We start from the raw sequence: 17867 nt of genomic DNA, 5'->3' as shown, positions 1-17867 counted from the left end.
AACGTTCGATGAATTGTTTGGTGATAAGTTCGTATATGCTCGTTCCTTAAATAAATATACAATCATCAAGAATTTAATAGAGGCCACACCCGTTAAATTGTGTTAATGAATGGTCAGTAATATGTTCATTTAGGTTCAATGAATAAAACAAGTTCAATATTCCTTAACAAACGAATATGTACACAAATTATTTCGTTAGATAAATGCTCTAGGAAATGAAAAATTATACATCCGTTAAAAAGCAGTTAAACCTTATGAAACGATTACGTGCCATATAATAATTTAGGGGCGGATAAGAGTCGGCGGCGTCGGAATAACAACCTTAAAAATGGTAGGCGGCACCGGCGCCGGCGCGGCGACAATTCAAGTTCAACTTCGTCTAATCTCATCATTCATCGGAAACTGTCGGTCAAGGCAACCCCTACATAACCTCTTTCGGTATAACCCAGGTAGTTGAATTGGTTATCTTGAAATATATGTTATGCACATCATGTCACACCCCGACTAGGTAGTTGCGGAAGCGTAATACGGGAATGTAACAGATAACACTGGTATCAACCACATTGTTTATAAAGAAATTCAACAGCTAAATTACATCATATTACATTGGTAGGTACTAAGTTTACAAACTAGGTGAAAAACACATAACCGGTTTACGAGCTTCTTATTCAGTATTATATCAGCGTCTATTCACAGCTATTCAACTTCCCTTCTAACACCAAGCATGTAAGCAAATCATTCCACTTTTGCTTTACCTGAAAAGCATGTTAAAACGGGTCAACTACGTCTAGTTGGTGAGTTTCAAGTTTCACGAGTGTCAATGAAATTAGTACACGAGTTCGTAAAGTTTACAGTGTGTATGTATATATGTATGTGTATGATGTATTATACTAAGCCACAAGTGAAACCGAAACGAGCTAAAACACATGGCCTCCACTGCCCATGCACTCCCGTTGGCATTTAACAGCCACCTTGCCCCAAGTATGTACTATGTCTAACACCACATAGCAGTATGTAAAAATATAATGACAATGTGCAACTGGGTTTACATATGTTCCGGCATACCCCTCCGGCTCTGTCAGTTGGGTTTGTCAAACCGATAGTACTATCCACACGTCACCGGCACGAAGTTAATCACTTGTGTTTGTGGGGACTTGTCAAGTGTTAGTACTTAGATAATCCACATCATCACACGTTTTCAAGTATATCAGTATATGTAAACATGCTTTTCACCCCAAAAGTTTGTAAAACAGTTTAGAAAGTGGGGGTCGTGAAACTCACCTTATCGTAGTTCGCACGGAAATTACGTATCAATAAGTCAGATGCCTCGTTTATAGCCTGATTCCTATAAACGGTATCGTATCGTTAATACTAGTACAGTGTTCAAGCTAAGTCGGGTTGTATAGATAATCTGGGTATAGCTGTTAGGCCCAGAACATGACCATAGTCTTAGATTGTGACGTTGTATACTATGAAATGTTTAAAACTGGATTTGGCTCAGTTTCACCGTTTCCCGAGCCTAGCCCAGTTGATTGTTTATACGCTTCGGGATTAGGTAAGATCACATAAACTTAAGTATATATATTGATTGATAAAATGATTTGATTTATGAAAGAATTTTAAGGTTTCGGTGTCTGGTTTGATCGCAGGGTTCGTTTCCGTTTTCACACGGGTTTGATTATACAAAACGCGCACAATTCACCCGATTTGTCCGGAATTTTCGTAAAAAGTTCGTTTTTATCAATATCATTCAAAAATATGATATTTGACCACTTTTGACATTTTGACATACCAGTCAGTCCGTTAAACACAAAACTGCCGGTTTCGTTAAAACAATTATAATTTAAATCTTTGATTAATCATAACTAAATATGTACTTATATATAAATTATGTAAATTTTTGTAAAAATACATTAAGACATGGAGAATTTTATAAAAATATTTTCAGAAATTTTATGATTATTTATTTATTTATAAAAATTCATTTAATAGGTTATAATCGTGTAATAAATGGCCCGTTTATATCAAACGACCTCCGAAAAATCCGATAATTTTTACAAATGGCCTCAATGTTATTACATAGCCCCTGCAAAATCTCCAGAACCTAAATCTTTTGACAAAATGCCTTTTTGTGCGTTTTTCGGCTGTTAAAATTCGGTTAAACCATGATTGCACAAACCATACTTAGGCATTTCCAATGATCCCCAAACTTTACCAGTGATCTTACCATCACATATTAAACTCCAAAACCAAGTTTCAGAATTTTTCAATATGTTTAGCTATTTTTCCCAAATAAACGCTCATAAACAGAAATAAATTCACCAAATATTCTCCTTTATCGAAAAATTACCAAATTTGAACATGGACTCATTTATATGATCCCTAATGTCCCTGAAAGTTTTCACAAGCTAACAACAAGCACGTCACAACCTAATACTAAACAGCCCCTAAACAAGTGTTACGGGTTTACCTTGTCGGTTTTCGATGAATTTTGCTAGCTTAAACGACTCTCCGGGTCTCGGGTTTCAAACTCAGTATATCTACATATCATATAACATCAAACCAAGCATAAATCATCCATGTAACAGCCTTGATAATTAGGGTTTCGGTTTTGGGTTCAAACCGAACTTTCTAACCGTAAAAACGTTGTATTTATCTTCTAATCCGCGTTTTTGACCAAAAAAGTTTATGTTCCTGGTTTGTAAACATGTTTAACATCAAAACATGATTTTACTTGATTTTTATGATTTTTGGATGGTTAAACATGTTTAAAACTAATCAAGGATTAATTTTTCATGGTTAAACTATGTTAATCATGGTTAAAACTCAAGGAAAAATCATTATTTACCTTAGGGTTTGATGAAGCTTGATGAAGAAGAACAGCAAAGATAACTTTTCTCTGGAAAATTGGGTACAAAATATCTCCACATATTTTTTTATATCAAAGATACTAGAAGGGGGGTGGGCTGTCCCCCTTGCGGCCGCAACTCTTTAAGGGCCCATTGGGCCTCTTTTTGGCCCAATGGTGCCTCGTTTTTCATGCCACGTGTAAAAGTCGGTCCAAAATTTAGTTCGGGTTCGGTTTTTCGCAAGAAAACTAATTCGAGTGCGAAAACCAGCGCGAAAACGAGGGTTTTTCAGCCTAGTTTTGTAAAATAAGAAAAACGTACTGACTCGTTGTAAAATTCCAAAATATTTTCACGGATTGCTTAAAACATGTCATATAAGTGTTTTATAAATCTTTTTCGGCTTAACGGATGCTACAATGCTTGTTTTGATATTAACGATTGCGTTTAAGCTTATAGCGTATCGATAAACGAAACCTTTTTCGTTTAAAGAGTTTTAAACGTACTGGGGCCTAAATATCAATATGTTAGCCTCTATAACATATATATAACTCGTATATGACCCCTCAGTATGTATACGGGTCATAATTAGTATCGGTCGGTTACTCGTTTAAGCACTACGAATTAACCGATTTATCGTTTACTTGTTACGTAATGAATATAGTGTACCTCGTTTTGTCGCGAATGTCACATTCTCCCCCCGTTAAGAAATTTCGTCCTCGAAATTTAATGTGTCATCGGTTTTCTTTTTAGGGAACAGGTGTGGGTATTTCTTTCGGAATTCGTTCTTTCGTTCCCAAGTATATTCGGGTCCTTGTTTTGAATTCCACCGAACTTTTACCAATGAAATTTTGTTGTGTCGTAACTGTTTGGTTTTCCCGTCTACAATTTCTACCGGTTCCTCTACGAAGTTGAGCTTTTCGTTGATCTGAACATCTTCCAGTGGTACTATTGTCGTTTCATCAGTCAAACACTTTTTCAGATTCGATACATGAAACACCCATCATGAATAGTGCTCAGTTCTAAGGGTGGTTTTAATCGGTAAGCTACGGGACCAATTTTTGCGACAATCTCAAAAGGTCCGATGTATCTCGGGGCTAGTTTACCAGTCCTTCCAAATCTTATAACACCCTTCCATGGCGATACTTTTAAAAATACCTTATCACCTATTTCAAAAGATAACAGTTTTCTGCGAACATCGGCATAACTCTTTTGTCGGTCACGGGCAGCTTTCAATTTTTGTTTAACCTGGTGAATCTTATCGGTGGTTTCCTGAATTAAATCGGATCTTGAAATTTGAGTATCACCCACTTCTGTCCAACATAGTGGTGATCTACATTTTCGCCCGTATAGAGCTTCATAAGGTGCTGCTTGTATACTACTGTGATAACTGTTATTGTAAGAGAATTCAATGAGCGGGAGGTGTTGATCCCAATTCCCTTTGAAGTCCAGTACACAAGCACGAAGTAAATCTTCTAAGGTTTGGATGGTTCGTTCGGATTGACCATCAGTTTGGGGATGGTAAGCCGTACTTAGGTCGATTCGGGTTCCCAAGGCTTCTTGTACTGCTTGCCAGAAATGTGAAGTAAAGTGACTGTCTCGATCGGAAATAATCGAAAGAGGTACTCCGTGTCGAGATACTATCTCATCGATGTAAATTTGAGCGAGTTTTTCGGTGGTGTAGTTGTTACGGATGGGAATAAAGTGTGCGGATTTGGTTAATCGGTCCACAATTACCCAAATTGCGTTGTGTCCTCGAGAGGTTTTAGGAAGGTGTGTCACAAAGTCCATGGTAATTTGTTCCCATTTCCATTGTGGGATTTCGGGTTGTTGTAACATTCCAGAAGGTTTTTGATATTCCGCCTTTACCCTTGCACATGTTGCACATTTACTTACATACACGGCTATATCCTTTTTCATACCAGGCCACCAGTAAAATTCTTTAACATCCTTATACATCTTATCAGCACCTGGATGAATAGAATATTTGGATTTGTGTGCTTCATCAAGTATCAGCTTTCGGAGTTTATGAAGTGTTGGAATCCAGACCCGGTTTTTGTAATAATATACTTCATCAATTTTCTTCTCAAAATTCCTTTCATTTCCATGTAGTTCTTCTTTTTCTAGCTGATCTGCCTTCAAGGCCTCATCTTGTGCAACGCGAACTTGTTCGGTTAGGCTACTTTGAACAATCATTCCGAGTGCTCGTACCCTTAATGGTCTGATTCTGTCTTTTCGGCTTAAAGCATCGGCTACTACGTTGGCCTTACCCGGATGGTATTTAATCTCACAATCATAATCATTTAACAGTTCTACCCATCTCCTTTGTCTCATGTTTAGCTCTTTCTGATCGAATATGTGTTATAGGCTTTTGTGATCAGTATAGATGGTACATTTAGTGCCATATAAGTAATGTCTCCAAATCTTCAATGCAAAGATAACTGCTCCCAATTCCAAATCATGGGTCGTATAATTCTTTTCATGTACTTTTAATTGTCGGGAAGCATATGCTATTACTTTCTTTCTTTGCATCAGTACGCATCCTAAACCTTTACGAGATGCGTCACAATATACCACCAATTCATCAGTTCCATCTGGAAGGCTTAATATTGGAGCCTCACATAACTTCTGTTTTAACGTTTGGAAGGCCATTTCTTGTTCTTCTCCCCATTCATATGCTCGATCTTTTTGAGTTAGGAGGGTTAGAGGTTGTGCAATACTTGAAAAGTTTTCAATGAATCTTCTATAATACCCGGCTAGTCCTAAGAATTGACGAATTTCTCTTGGTGACTTAGGCACTTGCCAATTTTTAATGGCCTCAATTTTACTTGGGTCTACTTGGATCCCTTGATGGTTCACAATGTGTCCTAAAAACTGTACTTCTTGTAGCCAAAACTCACATTTGGACAACTTTGCGTATAACTTCTCTTGCCTCAATAATTTTAAGATTTCCCGCAAATGTTGTTCGTGTTCCTCCTTACTTCTCGAATATATCAAAATGTCATCGATAAACACTATCACAAACTTGTCAAGGTAAGGTTTGCAAACTCAGTTCATGAGGTCCATAAACACTGCAGGTGCATTTGTCAACCCAAACGGCATAACCAAAAATTCATAGTGACCATACCGAGTTCGGAAAGCTGTTTTTGGTACGTCTTCTTCCTGAATTCTTACTTGATGATAACCAGATCTAAGATCAATTTTTGAAAAATACTTCGCACCTTGGAGCTGATCAAACAAGTCATCAATTCGAGGTAAGGGGTATCTATTCTTTATAGTCACTTTATTCAATTCCCGATAATCAATACACATTCGAAAACTCCCATCTTTCTTCTTTACAAATAACACTGGTGCTCCCTACGGTGAGTAACTAGGGCGAATAAAACCCCTGTCCAGTAATTCTTGTAACTGGTTGGACAGTTCTTGCATTTCAGAAGGTGCAAGTCGATAAGGTGCCTTAGCAATGGGTGCTGCTCCCGGTATCAAGTCAATACGGAATTCAACTTGTCGGGTCGGTGGTAAACCAGGCAACTCATCGGGGAATACATCTGAATACTCGTGTACCACTGGGATGTCTTCCATTCGTTTTTCCTCGGGTTCCTTAACTGTTACGCTCGCCAAGTATAATGTACAGCCTTGGCGCAAATACTTTAATGCCCTAAGTTGGGATACGAGAGGCAGTACTGTACCAGATTTCTCACCTTGAACAATCATAGCTTCATCATTCGAAAGAGGTATCCTAACGGTCTTATCCTTACAGACAATTTCAGCTTTATACTTAGATAGCCAGTCCATACCGACTATAACATCGAAACTTCCCAATTCCACTGGAAGTAAATCAATAAGGAATGGGTGGTCGTTTAGGATAAGGGAACAGTCTCGGACTATTCGGTTAACAAGTATAGACTTACCGTTAGCGAGTTCTATAGTATATGGTTTTGTTAGTTCACTAACCGGCATATTTTCTAAAGGTAAGAAATTAACAGATACGAAACTTCTATCGGCTCCCGTATCAAACAAAACTGAAGCATACTGACCCGAAACTAAGAATGTACCTGTCACCACATTCGGATCATGACGCGCTTCACCCGGTCCTAATACAAACGCGCGTTCCCTAGCTGCATTGGAGGTTGATGCTTGTGCTTGGTTCTGCCTTCTCATTGTACCCGGGTTCAAATTGGGGCAGTATCTCCGAAAGTGTTCCGTACTGCCACATTCATAGCAGGCACGGAGGTTCGTGGTAGGTGGGGTTTGTTGGTTGAGTTGTGGGCGGGTTGGTTGAGGTCGAGGGAGTTGAGTTGATTGCGGTAGACGGTTAACAGTGTTGGTGGGGGTTCTACAGTTGGGGGCATAGTGTCCCGTTCTTCCACACTTTTGACAAATGATCGGTTTGCAATCACCCACATGATGAAAGTTACATCTTCTGCACTTCGGTAACGTCCCTTTATAGGTCTCTTGTTTTACATTAGAACTGGTCATGGCATAACTTCGGGTATTCGGACGAGCCCGCTTGTTTTGAGGGTTTCCTTGCATTCTTGTCCCATAATCAGTTCGTTTTAAACTTGTTGTTTCACCTGGCATCCTTATCACTCCACTTCTCATCAGATCAAAAGTAACGACACCCGTTTGAGATACAACACTTTCTAATGTCGGGTGGGCAACTGAATTCACTATACTTCTCACAGCAGGGGTCAGTCCCCAGATATAACGTTCAATTCGCTTCGCTTCCGGTGTAACTAACCATGGAACTAAGCGGGACAGTTCGTTAAAATGATTCGTGTATCCCACATGGTCCGCTCCTTTCATTTCCAGATTCCATAACTCGTGTTCCAACCTCTGAATCTCACTTTTAGGACAAAAATGCTCCAGCATGAGGGTTTTTAATTCAGTCCATGACATACGATTAATAGCATCTTGTCCCCTTATTTGGACTACCGTGTTCCACCACATCAGCGCTTGGTCTAGAAACATACTGGTAGCAAATTTGACCACGCGGTTCGGTGGACACTCACTGATATTAATTACTGATTCGGTCTTTTCTATCCATTTGACCAGCCCGCTAGGTCCTTCAATACCCTTAAAATCAACCGGTTTACATGATGTAAATTGTTTGTATGAGTACTCCTGACGCGGGGGTTCTCGGTTATTATTATTGTTATTATCGGTATTGGTCCGAGTATTATCATTATTAGTTGTGTTAACAACCGGTACAGGGTTCGGGATATTATCAGGGTGCACAACAGGTTCTGGGTTCCCAGTGACATTCATAGCTGGGAAAGTGTTATTATTATTTATGACATTATCAGTATTCACCGGGGTAGTAACACCCGGGGCTACATTAGTGTCCGGCGGAGGTGTATTAACAGTGGCCGTGGTGGTGCTCGTAGGTTGATTAACAGTATTGTTAGCACGTATGCCTGCAGTGACTTGTGCTACAATTGTTGGTATCACTGCTTGTAGTTGACGAGCAATCATTGCGGCCACTTCCGCCTCGGACAAATGGTTTGCTTTCTTCGGGGCCATTCTATAAAATAATCAATTATATAATAATCAATATCGTTTCACTATGATCAACACAACTTTACAATATTACAATTTCACAACACATAACTATGCCAAAGAAAACACGTTTGTATTAATTATAATCATTACTGTACATATGCATCCAAAATTAGCGCATAGGCTTAACCTGGTATAGGCCAGCGCTTGTATATGCGTATCAAAATTTGTCACTAAGTGACATATAGACTTAACCCGATAAGGGCCAGTGCTTGAAATAGTACTAAACCACAAATAACTCCCAAGCCAGCCCAACACGCTGTAACAAAATGCTGCTTGGGATATCAAAAGACTATATACATAAGACTAGACTACTATGTCCTATCCATTCTTTGTAACATGAAGCCACAACCAAACAACACCAGCCACTAGGGCCGCATTAACCGCTAAGCATACCCCTAGTAGTATCATTGCCCGATCCTGACGCCCGTGGCTGTGAGCACTGGATCTTTGCACAATTCTGATTTCTTGCTGCATGTACCGCATGTGATCTTGCATATCATGTCTATGCTGGTTTAGGTTATTTATAGAATGTGATTGTTCTAAAAGCTGATCAGTCGCTAAACCAAACCATGCTGAATCAGAATGACGAGGTGGCTCGGGTACCGGGGCGGGTAAACCCCAAGTAGGAATAGGTATCTCAGTGACCTGGACACGTGATGTTTCTCCCCTATGGTACGTAGATCGAGGTGGGGGAGAGGTGTGCTCAGGTGGACGCACTGAAATGCGAGCGGTCTGACGGTTTCTAATAGTGGGTGGGGGTACTGGTGTATGCTGTACAGGTGGAGTAGGGGATCTGGGTGCTCTAACAGGTGAATGATAAGCACTAGTAGCTCCCTGTCCTGCAACATTCCTAGGGGATTCCCTAGGGGGGTAGGTGTCACAACGGTAACCCGATAAGTCGGGTTGATCTGAGGGTACCTCGTGAGGAATTACCGCATCTGCACCTTCTTCCATTTCCTCTGATTCCTCCCCAGTTTCCTCTTCCGGATCCTCCTCCTCCTTCTCAGGCCTTGTTGGTAGGGTATTAGGTAAACGATCAGTAGATCTTGACATATTCCTGCTCAATGGTTAGTAATAAGAATAATATCCTTCTATATTAATCATAGTAAAATACATGCCATAAGCACAAAGAATCGTTTATATACACAGATATTTATCTATTATTATATTTTATACACATATGTTGCTATTTTTACCTATTCGATTGTTTATTGACTTCTTCTCGAATTTCCTCGTACAAACAAGTCTGTTATTACGTTCCGGACCATAATAACCCACTTGTCCATTCGCCTTCATCACGAGAATCATTCGTGTATATTATTTAATATTATTTTATTCCCAAAGTTAATCGAGCCTACGGTTATCTTAGGGTATCCTAAGGGACATCCTAATTCTTTATAACCAATGGCTCTGATACCAACTTCTGTCACACCCCGACTAGGTAGTTGCGGAAGCGTAATACGGGAATGTAACAGATAACACTGGTATCAACCACATTGTTTATAAAGAAATTCAACAGCTAAATTACATCATATTACATTGGTAGGTACTAAGTTTACAAACTACGTGAAAAACACATAACCGGTTTACGAGCTTCTTATTTAGTATTATATCAGCGTCTATTCACAGCTATTCAACTTTCCTTCTAACACCAAGCATGTAAGCAAATCATTCCACTTTTGCTTTACCTGAAAAGCATGTTAAAACGGGTCAACTACGTCTAGTTGGTGAGTTTCAAGTTTCACGAGTGTCAATGAAATTAGTACACGAGTTCGTAAAGTTTACAGTGTGTATGTATATATGTATGTATATGATGTATTATACTAAGCCACAAGTGAAACCGAAACGAGCTAAAACACATGGCCTCCACTGCCCATGCACTCCCGTTGGCATTTAACAGCCACCTTGCCCCAAGTATGTACTATGTCTAACACCACATAGCAGTATGTAAAAATATAATGACAATGTGCAACTGGGTTTACATATGTTCCGGCATACCCCTCCGGCTCTGTCAGTTGGGTTTGTCAAACCGATAGTACTATCCACACGTCACCGGCACGAAGTTAATCACTTGTGTTTGTGGGGACTTGTCAAGTGTTAGTACTTAGATAATCCACATCATCACACGTTTTCAAGTATATCAGTATATGTAAACATGCTTTTCACCCCAAAAGTTTGTAAAACAGTTTAGAAAGTGGGGGTCGTGAAACTCACCTTATCGTAGTTCGCACGGAAATTACGTATCAATAAGTCAGATGCCTCGTTTATAGCCTGATTCCTATAAACGGTATCGTATCGTTAATACTAGTACAGTGTTCAAGCTAAGTCGGGTTGTATAGATAATCTGGGTATAGCTGTTAGGCCCAGAACATGACCATAGTCTTAGATTGTGACGTTGTATACTATGAAATGTTTAAAACTGGATTTGGCTCAGTTTCACCGTTTCCCGAGCCTAGCCCAGTTGATTGTTTATACGCTTCGGGATTAGGTAAGATCACATAAACTTAAGTATATATATTGATTGATAAAATGATTTGATTTATGAAAGAATTTTAAGGTTTCGGTGTCTGGTTTGATCGCAGGGTTCGTTTCCGTTTTCACACGGGTTTGATTATACAAAACGCGCACAATTCACCCGATTTGTCCGGAATTTTCGTAAAAAGTTCGTTTTTATCAATATCATTCAAAAATATGATATTTGACCACTTTTGACATTTTGACATACCAGTCAGTCCGTTAAACACAAAACTGCCGGTTTCGTTAAAACAATTATAATTTAAATCTTTGATTAATCATAACTAAATATGTACTTATATATAAATTATGTAAATTTTTGTAAAAATACATTAAGACATGGAGAATTTTATAAAAATATTTTCAGAAATTTTATGATTATTTATTTATTTATAAAAATTCATTTAATAGGTTATAATCGTGTAATAAATGGCCCGTTTATATCAAACGACCTCCGAAAAATCCGATAATTTTTACAAATGGCCTCAATGTTATTACATAGCCCCTGCAAAATCTCCAGAACCTAAATCTTTTGACAAAATGCCTTTTTGTGCGTTTTTCGGCTGTTAAAATTCGGTTAAACCATGATTGCACAAACCATACTTAGGCATTTCCAATGATCCCCAAACTTTACCAGTGATCTTACCATCACATATTAAACTCCAAAACCAAGTTTCAGAATTTTTCAATATGTTTAGCTATTTTTCCCAAATAAACGCTCATAAACAGAAATAAATTCACCAAATATTCTCCGTTTATCGAAAAATTACCAAATTTGAACATGGACTCATTTATATGATCCCTAATGTCCCTGCAAGTTTTCACAAGCTAACAACAAGCACGTCACAACCTAATACTAAACAGCCCCTAAACAAGTGTTACGGGTTTACCTTGTCGGTTTTCGATGAATTTTGCTAGCTTAAACGACTCTCCGGGTCTCGGGTTTCAAACTCAGTATATCTACATATCATATAACATCAAACCAAGCATAAATCATCCATGTAACAGCCTTGATAATTAGGGTTTCGGTTTTGGGTTCAAACCGAACTTTCTAACCGTAAAAACGTTGTATTTATCTTCTAATCCGCGTTTTTGACCAAAAAAGTTTATGTTCCTGGTTTGTAAACATGTTTAACATCAAAACATGATTTTACTTGATTTTTATGATTTTTGGATGGTTAAACATGTTTAAAACTAATCAAGGATTAATTTTTCATGGTTAAACTATGTTAATCATGGTTAAAACTCAAGGAAAAATCATTATTTACCTTAGGGTTTGATGAAGCTTGATGAAGAAGAACAGCAAAGATAACTTTTCTCTGGAAAATTGGGTACAAAATATCTCCACATATTTTTTTATATCAAAGATACTAGAAGGGGGGTGGGCTGTCCCCCTTGCGGCCGCAACTCTTTAAGGGCCCATTGGGCCTCTTTTTGGCCCAATGGTGCATCGTTTTTCATGCCACGCGTAAAAGTCGGTCCAAAATTTAGTTCGGGTTCGGTTTTTCGCAAGAAAACTAATTCGAGTGCGAAAACCAGCGCGAAAACGAGGGGTTTTCAGCCTAGTTTTGTAAAATAAGAAAAACGTACTGACTCGTTGTAAAATTCCAAAATATTTTCACGGATTGCTTAAAACATGTCATATAAGTGTTTTATAAATCTTTTTCGGCTTAACGGATGCTACAATGCTTGTTTTGATATTAACGATTGCGTTTAAGCTTATAGCGTATCGATAAACGAAACCTTTTTCGTTTAAAGAGTTTTAAACGTACTGGGGCCTAAATATCAATATGTTAGCCTCTATAACATATATATAACTCGTATATGACCCCTCAGTATGTATACGGGTCATAATTAGTATCGGTCGGTTACTCGTTTAAGCACTACGAATTAACCGATTTATCGTTTACTTGTTACGTAATGAATATAGTGTACCTCGTTTTGTCGCGAATGTCACACACCAACTGTTTGATAAAAAGCCTGGCTTTTTAATTCTTGGATATCTAATAAATAACTTATTAGATGCAAAGTTTATGAGTTTTCCTGAATTAATGATTGAGTAGTGATTGTATATAAGCAAATTTTGGATACAGGTTGCACACAATCATTCATTTTGGTGTGCAACCGAGTCGAGCTCGAGCTGACTTGTCAAGCATGAGCTGGCTTGATTTGCGTCCGAGCCGAGCTCAAGCTCAACTTTTAGCCTAGTGGGGAGATTTCCACCCGAGCCAAACTAACTTGTATACTGAATTGCTAGTGTTAAATTGCTATATATATATATATTAATTCTGCATGATATTAAAATTACCGATATCTCAAATATCGGTCCTTGACGGATATCCGATATTTTTCCACATTAACTGCATATCGGTCTTTTGCACCCGATGCTGCTACGTTTCTGAAAAGAGTTCAGCGGGTCGTGCACAGTAACTCAACGATGCCGAAGAACGATAACTTTGTTTTCAGTAGGATCGGTTTTGCTATTCAAAAGGGGGTAGCGGCACAGCTTGTTGCCCGCCTACCTGCCTCTCTACTGTAATTGGATCCTTTTATATATATATATATATATATATAAATTCAATATACTCTCATACCATTAACAAATTAACCTTTTGCAACTTACAGAACACTAACAATTGTAGTGGCAAATAGGAACTGATTAAGATTTAAAACACTAACATTAAACACTAAAAATTGACAACTAAGACTTAAAAAATTGATATCGGAATCGGTGATATATCGGTCCATATCGCCGATAATATGGGGACCGAGATTTTGGACCGATATTGTACCAAAGGACTGATAACCGATATATCAGTGATATATCGGCAATATCGACTGCATAGCTCGTATAGTTTCGAGCTCGATTCTAGTCCGAGCTAGTGCTGGCTCTACTTGAATTCGGCTCTTGAGCAACTCTATTCTAGAATATAAGTAACAATCCGCAACCAATGCCTCTTGACCTAGACGTTGGAGGTAATTACCGAATCGTCCTTTAATTATATGTGGTTTGCGGCACAAGGAAGGAGTCTCGGAGTGCAGTAATTATTAAGTTTTGGTATAATTGCCTATTTAAGTTAATTATCTATTATTTTTATTACTTAGAGGACAAGTAACGTGAGTCCTAGTTATAGTCTATTCGAGTTACGTTGAGCTATGGTAGGAATTTTAATCAAGTTTTGAGTCTATGGTAGGAATTGTAACCAAGTTTTGAGTTATATTCTTGGTTTATTGGTTACCCTGTGGTTAATAGCGCTCATAGTGCGCGCGATGGCGAATAGCGTAGCGAAGTGCTATCTGAGTTTGGCGCCTCCATAGCATGAATGCGTGATAATTGGTGGGTTTTCAGGTCTTTTTTGTTTTAGTATGTATTTAGCGATAAAAAAATACCTATAAAATAGCAGGCTTCTAGGTTTTGTGTGTGTGTGTGTGTTAAATACATGTATAAAAACAACGTATTTGGAGATAATATACATATAAAAAATTACTAAAATTTTCTTCTAGTGTATCGCTAAACATAAAATAGCGCCCGCACTATCGCTATGTAGCATATAGGTAGCTTGTCACTAATGTCCGCTATTGCTATTTACTCAAAACGTTTATATCAGTTCACCACCTTGACTAGATAGTCGAAACACCAAAACCCGTTCTTCACCAACCGAATATGCATACTTAAAAATTTAGGCCTGCGTAATAGTTATTAAGTCTCAATTCTCGAATCCAACTATATAGACTTTACAACAAATTTACATGTTTAAACTTATACATTATGTTTCTATATATGTTTTAAGCACCATTCAATCCACATGTTCAACTCCAAACACGCTTAAGGTGAAGACCAACTTCTTTCACTTAAAAGGAAGAACAAGAATAGTTAGATGTACATCTAACAATGTAAATATTTACTTCCTAATTATATAGGATTCGTATCCACCAACTAATCCAACCCATTTCGCCCTAATTTACCTGAAATTTATCATCTTCATGCCGATCAGTAAGTATTTGTTCCAATATTATGTTCTATGTTAGTTTTATTAACTTATTGGTCTTGTCTATAAAAATCTCTATGCTATTACAGGCCAAAAACATGTTTTGATGCGACAATCAAGACCGTTCACCGGAATAACAAATTTTTTATTCAATAAAAGGTATACATAGTGTATTATTCACAAGTTCACTTTTGATTTCCAACTGTCAACTTTTATCTAATTTTCTATTGAACTAGCAGAAATACAGATGAAATACAAAACAGCACCCGCAAACGTTTAAAACCAGGAAAATTATCACCCCGCCGTCCCGTTCCCAATCACATAATAAAGCCTCCTTATGTGGCATCTAAGAAGCCACCTGGCATTGCAAGTGGGCCTGAAGTGCACGATGAAAAGGGTATAGAATGTATGCGAGCTTCCGGTAAGCTCGCTGCACAGGTTCTTCAGTATGCGGGTACATTAGTAAAGGTAATATTTGATTATTATTATTATTATTATTATTATTATTTATTTATTTATTTACCCTTTGATCTGAACTGGCTAATGAATTGGCAGCCAGGTGTCACCACAGATGCCATTGATCAAGAAGTTCACCAGATGATTATTGATAACGGAGCGTATCCTTCGCCTCTCGGTTATGGTGGATTTCCCAAAAGTGTTTGCACTTCGGTAAACGAATGCATTTGTCATGGAATCCCTGATTCGCGTGAGCTTGAGGTTTGATTTATTGATAACATTTAGGACAAATTGCTCTTCTCATCTTTTAGATATATATCATGTTTCACTTTTCAATTTTTTTCATTAAAAGAGAAAAATGACGAAAACGGCCTCACATGCAAGGTTCATTATTGGATTTAACAGGAAAAATTAATGCCTGTTAGCGGAAAGGACTTAGATTGTGACAAAATGTAAACATAAATGCTGATTTCTGTTGTTTTTTTAGTTTTAAGGACAAAAAGTGAAATATGCTATATATCTAAAAGGCCCAAAGTGTAAGTTGTTCTAACAGTAAAAAAAAAAATTAATTTTTAAATTACTCTTCTTATCATCTCGTTCATGACCGATACATTTTTTATAATATATTGCAGGATGGTGATATTGTCAACATAGATGTTACCGTTTATCTCAATGTATGTTCTTTTCATTTTCACATTCATTGTTTCAACATTTTAACAACAATCTGTAAATTTTTTTTTATCATTGAGATTATGAGAATGTGGTGATTACTGGCACAGGGTTACCACGGTGACACGTCAGCAACATTTTTTTGTGGCGATGTCAGTGACGAGGCCAAAAAACTGGTCCAGGTATTGCTTCTATAAACATTCTTTTTCCTTTTTGCATTTTAGTAATAATAATTTTATTTGCTACATTTATAATTTAGGTAACTAAAGAAAGCCTATACAAAGCAATATCCATATGCGCACCGGGAGTCGAGTTGAACAAGATTGGCAAAATCATACAGTAAGAATATCCTACTTTCATTTAAGCCTGACAAAACAGCCCGGTCGGGTTGTGTAATGGGTTAAAATGGGTTCATGATAGTAATATTGAACTTTTGTTTTCTAGTGCTCATGCAGATGAACATGGCTATGGTGTCGTGGAACAATTTGTGGGCCATGGGGTCGGGCGATTATTCCACAGTGATCCAGTTGTTCTACACTACAGTAAATTTTCGAAACTTTGTTTTCCTTAATGTTATAACCTTAAACGTTCCAAACATTAGTAATCGTGTGACGTTGGGTCTCTTTAGGGAATAATGAACGTGGACGTATGATGTTGAACCAGACATTCACCATAGGTATGTTAATGTTGCCAAATTAACATTTTTTTTGACAACCTTAATTTTGACAAAACTCGTGTTGTAATGGTTTTGAGTTTGTTTTGGGCAGAACCGATGTTGACAATGGGTAGTATACACCCGAGAATGTGGGATGATAACTGGACGGTTGTCACTGAGGATGGGAGTTTATCGGCACAGTTTGAGCATACTATTTTGATAACCGAAAATGGTGCTGAGATTCTAACACGATGTTGATTGTGAGCTAAAGATTATTAAATGCCAGCTTTTCTTCATACTCTATGAGCATTCATTAGTGTATTTTTGCCAATTTGTACTTGTCATTTGTTAAAACAGTAAAAAAGAAAATAGCATAAGGGAGTGGGAATTATAATTGTCTATTTTCTATAGTGCGTCTTGATCTTTTGATCTTTATCTTCTTAATTCAAGATTAATGTCTCCGCATCTCAGCGTAAAAGAAGAAAATATACAAGTATATGACTAAAATTAAAATCATGCCGCGGTCCATTCCAACAACACAATTCACAAACCGTTCTTTTAAGATCAAAGACATGTTCATGAATTACCATTACAAATCAATTATGATTAATTGCATATTTGCATTAAGTAATCACCATCCCCATGGAAAGCATACATCACCACATATGCATGATTAATTGCATTAACTAACCATTATCACATGATAATTATGCATCAATACAAATCCCATGAACCCATATCACATGATCAACTTTATAAGCATAAATATTTTACTTGTATAACAATCCCAACACTTAACCATGCATAGTGTATAACATACATAAAATCAGTTTAATCACACATGAACATTACATATTCATCCTTGTATCACCAACACCACCACGGCACCACTGCCATGGTTTCTATCATCGCTACCACCGACACCATAAAATCACAATCATTGTCTCTTTCTTTGTAACAAACATTACTATCCACTTTATAACTTATTTGAACTACTTAAAACTCACTAAATAAAATCGTTTAAATTATCTGAAAAATATTAATAAGTGAAATAATTAATTAGAAAAAAAAACAAAAACAATAATATTATATATTTATCGTCCTAATCGATAAAGGTTTAACATAAGTTAAATTTGTATGTAGTTTGAACCAATAGAATGCAAAAAAGTTGAGCAG

The 17867-nt window shown here is 37.4% G+C and overlaps 1 protein-coding gene across 1 annotated transcript; it reads left to right on the top strand.

Annotated features, from left to right (window-relative positions):
• The first annotated feature begins 286 nt into the window (after nt 1-286).
• LOC143598700 (methionine aminopeptidase 1D, chloroplastic/mitochondrial-like) lies at nt 287-16988 on the top strand. The gene is made up of 10 exons (XM_077076850.1): nt 287-449; nt 15001-15070; nt 15151-15379; nt 15467-15628; nt 16000-16041; nt 16147-16218; nt 16296-16375; nt 16481-16578; nt 16665-16712; nt 16804-16988. Exons 1-10 carry the CDS (start codon nt 329-331, stop codon nt 16947-16949), a joined length of 1068 nt encoding a protein of 355 aa, XP_076932965.1. The 5' UTR covers nt 287-328; the 3' UTR covers nt 16950-16988.
• Nucleotides 16989-17867: the final 879 nt, after the last annotated feature.

This window comes from Bidens hawaiensis, unplaced genomic scaffold, assembly GCF_021521415.1.
Source record: "Bidens hawaiensis isolate Kalapana, Puna unplaced genomic scaffold, B.hawaiensis_p1.1 tig00050724_1, whole genome shotgun sequence".
Lineage (NCBI taxonomy): Eukaryota > Viridiplantae > Streptophyta > Magnoliopsida > Asterales > Asteraceae > Bidens > Bidens hawaiensis.
Note: the sequence above shows the minus strand (reverse complement) of the source record. Positions and strands in the feature narration are given on the sequence as shown.

Excerpts from the sequence above, each read along its gene's own strand:
- LOC143598700 (XM_077076850.1), top strand. The coding sequence starts at position 329 with ATGGTAGGCGGCACCGGCGCCGGCGCGGCGACAATTCAAGTTCAACTT. Across the intron at positions 450-15,000 it reads CCTCTTTCGGTATAACCCAG|GCCAAAAACATGTTTTGATG; the intron begins GTAGTTGAATTG and ends ATGCTATTACAG. Across the intron at positions 16,376-16,480 it reads AAGATTGGCAAAATCATACA|TGCTCATGCAGATGAACATG; the intron begins GTAAGAATATCC and ends TTTGTTTTCTAG.